Source organism: Marmota marmota, unplaced genomic scaffold, assembly GCF_001458135.2.
Source record: "Marmota marmota marmota unplaced genomic scaffold, marMar, whole genome shotgun sequence".
In the NCBI taxonomy this organism is placed as follows: domain Eukaryota; kingdom Metazoa; phylum Chordata; class Mammalia; order Rodentia; family Sciuridae; genus Marmota; species Marmota marmota.
The window spans coordinates 22,451-25,633 of NW_026007339.1; the positions used below are offsets into that span (position 1 = coordinate 22,451).

Below are 3,183 nucleotides of genomic sequence, written 5' to 3' on the forward strand. Positions count from 1 at the left end.
AAATTGACAAGGAGGGAACCCTTCCAAATTTATTCTATGAGGCTAATATCACCCTGATACAAAAAACAGTAAAAAATACACCAAGGAAAGAAAACTTCAGACCAATATCCCTGATGAAAATAGATGCAGAAATGCTCAATAAAATTCTGGCAAATCACATACAAAAATATATTTAAAAAAAAACAGTGCATCACCATCAAGTTGGATTCATCCCAGAGCTGCAAGGTTAGTTAACATACAGAAATCAATATACGTAATACATCATATTAGCAGCCTTAAAAACAAGAATCATATGATCATCTCAATCGATACAGAATAAGCATTTGATAAAATACAGCACACTTTAATATTCAAAACACTAGAAAAACTAGGGATAGTAGGAACATATGTCAACATAAGGCTATATATACTAAACTCAAGGCCAGCATCATTCTAAATGGAGGAAAATTGAAAGCGTTCCTGCTAAAAATTGGAAAAAGAAAACGATGTCCTCTTTCACCACTTCTATTCAGCTTCATCCTTGAAACTCTAGCTAGAGTAATTAGAGAGAAGAAAGAAATTAAAAGAATACAAACAGGTAAATAAGTACTCAAACTGTCACTCTTTGCTGATGACATGATTCTATATCTAGAAGATCAAAAAAATTCCACCAGAAAACTTCTAGATCTAATAAATGAATTCAGCAAACTAACACCATATAAAATCAACACCCATAAATCAAATGCCTTCTTATACATTAGCAAAGAATCCACTGAAAGAGAAATTAGGAAAACTACTCCATTCAAAATAGACTCAAAAAATATGAAAATACCTGGGAATCAATCTAACAAAAGAGGTGAAATATCTCTACAATGAAAACTTCAGAACACTAAAGAAAGAAATTGAAGAAAACTTCAGAAGATGGAAAGATCTCCCATGCTCCTAGATAGGCAGAATTAATATTGTCAAAATGGCCATATTACCAAAGGCATTATACAGATTTAAATCTATCACCCACCACCCATCTGACTCCTGAATGTGGCAAACACTGAGGGCAGGGCTGTGCCTTATTCCTCACTCTTCAGGTAAGAATTTCAAGGTTAACATAAACCACTCCACACACAATCTGTGATTACAAAAGTTCTCCCTAGAATTGGAGACGGGTATGTTTAATGAACAAAGGAATATTTATGTCAAACACGCACACATGGCCATCTAGCAACTCAATTGTTTTTAAAGGACTGTATATGACACTTATATGCATTCAATTAAAATAAAATATTCATTTTGAAGTTGACTTACTAACGAGACCTGTAAATTGCAGATCTTCTATCCCAGTACCTTACAGAGGGTGACTTTTCATAAGCTGTAATCACAGTTCTGCTAATGCAGTCACATGCTTCTCTGTGACAACATGGTTGGAACCAGAGCCTCCCTGTCTTCATGATGGCTGGGTAGTGCCACCGTCATCACACTGGCCAAGCTGTAGAGGGGTTCCTGCAGAGAAGCCCAGCATCCCTTTGGTGCCACACCTGACACTTCAGAATATTCAGTGGCCCCTCACCTGCAGCCCTGACTCTGAGCATCTCTACTGGAGGCAGTCTAACATTTGGTCAGTGCTCATGTTTGGTCAATACTCATGAAGCCCCGTCCTTATAGTCACGTTTTCCCACATGCTGAACACTTCCATAGGGTTTTTCTCAGGGCTCCCACCACATCCTTATTTCGAAGACTGTAGATCAAGGGGTTCAGCATTGGTGTCACAATGGTGTAGAAGACAGACACAACTTTATCTTGGCCTGGAGTATGGGAAGAGATTGGCCTCATGTACATGAAAATGATGGCGCCATAGTATAGGCTGACCACCACCAAGTGAGAGGAGCAGGTGGAGAAAGCTTTCTTCCTCCCCTCAGCAGAAGCCATGTGGATGATGGTGACCAGGATGAGTATGTAGGAGGCAAGGATGACGGAGAATGGAATGAGAAGCAGAATAGTGGTACTGATCAACACCCCCGTCTCATATGCCAAGGTGTCCTCACAAGAGAGCTTCAGGACACCAGGGAGTTCACAGTAAAAATGATGGATTTCTCTGGGTCCACAGAAAGGGAACTTCATGGTGTAGACAGTGTGTACCAAGGCATTGAAAGCACCACTCACCCATGAGCTCAGTGCCATCTGCCTGCAGAGGGGCCAGTTCATGTGCAGCAAGTAGTGGAGAGGCTTACAGATAGCCACATATCGGTCATAGGACATGAGTCCCAAAAGGATGCACTCAGTTCCGCCCAAGGCCAATCCCAGGAAGATTTGTGTCCCACAGCCAGACACAGAGATGGCAGTCTTGTGCAGAAGGAAGTCAGACATCATCTTGGGGACAATGGCAATTGTGAACAGGATGTCAATGAGAGAGAGCTGCCACAGGAAAAAGTACATAGGAGTGTGCAGAAGGGGGTCCACCAGAATCAGCAGGATCAGGAGGCTGTTTCCTGTCAGCGTGACAAAGAACATCATGGAGATGAGCACGAAGACACAGAAGTGAGCTGGTGTGTGCTGCAGCAGTCCCAGAAGAAGAAACTCGGCCACAGTGTGGTTCTCCAAACTTGTCATGCTTGGAAGCTCCACCAAGGTCATAGAAAATGCACCTAAGTATAAACCCTATTTTATGGTAAAGTTGAACTATTTGGAAATTGGCCCATCAAAACATTATTCATATTATATGTGACAGTTTCAGAAAAAATGGTGACTCCTGCAGGTGTAGGTTCATTCAATTGTATTTGTCTAGTTTACTAAATGCTCTATCAGGTGAAGGCTTCAGTTGATTTTTCCATCTTTTCTGTATTTTGAGCAAGGGCTTCTCGTCCAGGGTAGCTGAATGGAGGGGAGTCTGTCTGTGTCTCACCAGCACCTTGGGTGCAGACTGGCCAGTGAGTCAGAGCTGCTCCCATTGACTCCCTGAGCTCCCCCACTGCAGGATCCCCTTTGCATCATGACTGTGTTGTCTGGAAGGAAGCAAAGTTCTGTAAGTGTTCTGGGCATGAAGACAGCACTGTAGACCTGAGTACAGGTGGATTCCCTGTTGGTTCATGGACCATTCTAATGCTCCTAGACTGATTTTTTTGCAGATATTTTCCTCACTGCTGGTAACGTACAGCATTTACACAGTCTCACTCACCTGAGGGACTGTTCACCCACCTTTAAGAACAAAGA

At 42.0% G+C, this 3,183-nt stretch overlaps 1 protein-coding gene across 1 annotated transcript; it reads right to left on the minus strand.

Annotated features, from left to right (window-relative positions):
- Nucleotides 1–1,638: 1,638 nt before the first annotated feature.
- On the minus strand, nt 1,639–2,583 carry LOC107133711 (olfactory receptor 2T27-like). Its single transcript, XM_015475943.1, has one exon. The coding sequence runs from the start codon at nt 2,581–2,583 to the stop codon at nt 1,639–1,641; it is 945 nt and encodes a 314-aa protein (XP_015331429.1).
- Nucleotides 2,584–3,183: the final 600 nt, after the last annotated feature.

What these genes read in the sequence shown, in the direction of transcription:
- LOC107133711 (XM_015475943.1), bottom strand. Translation starts at nt 2,583, where the DNA reads ATGACAAGTTTGGAGAACCACACTGTGGCCGAGTTTCTTCTTCTGGGA.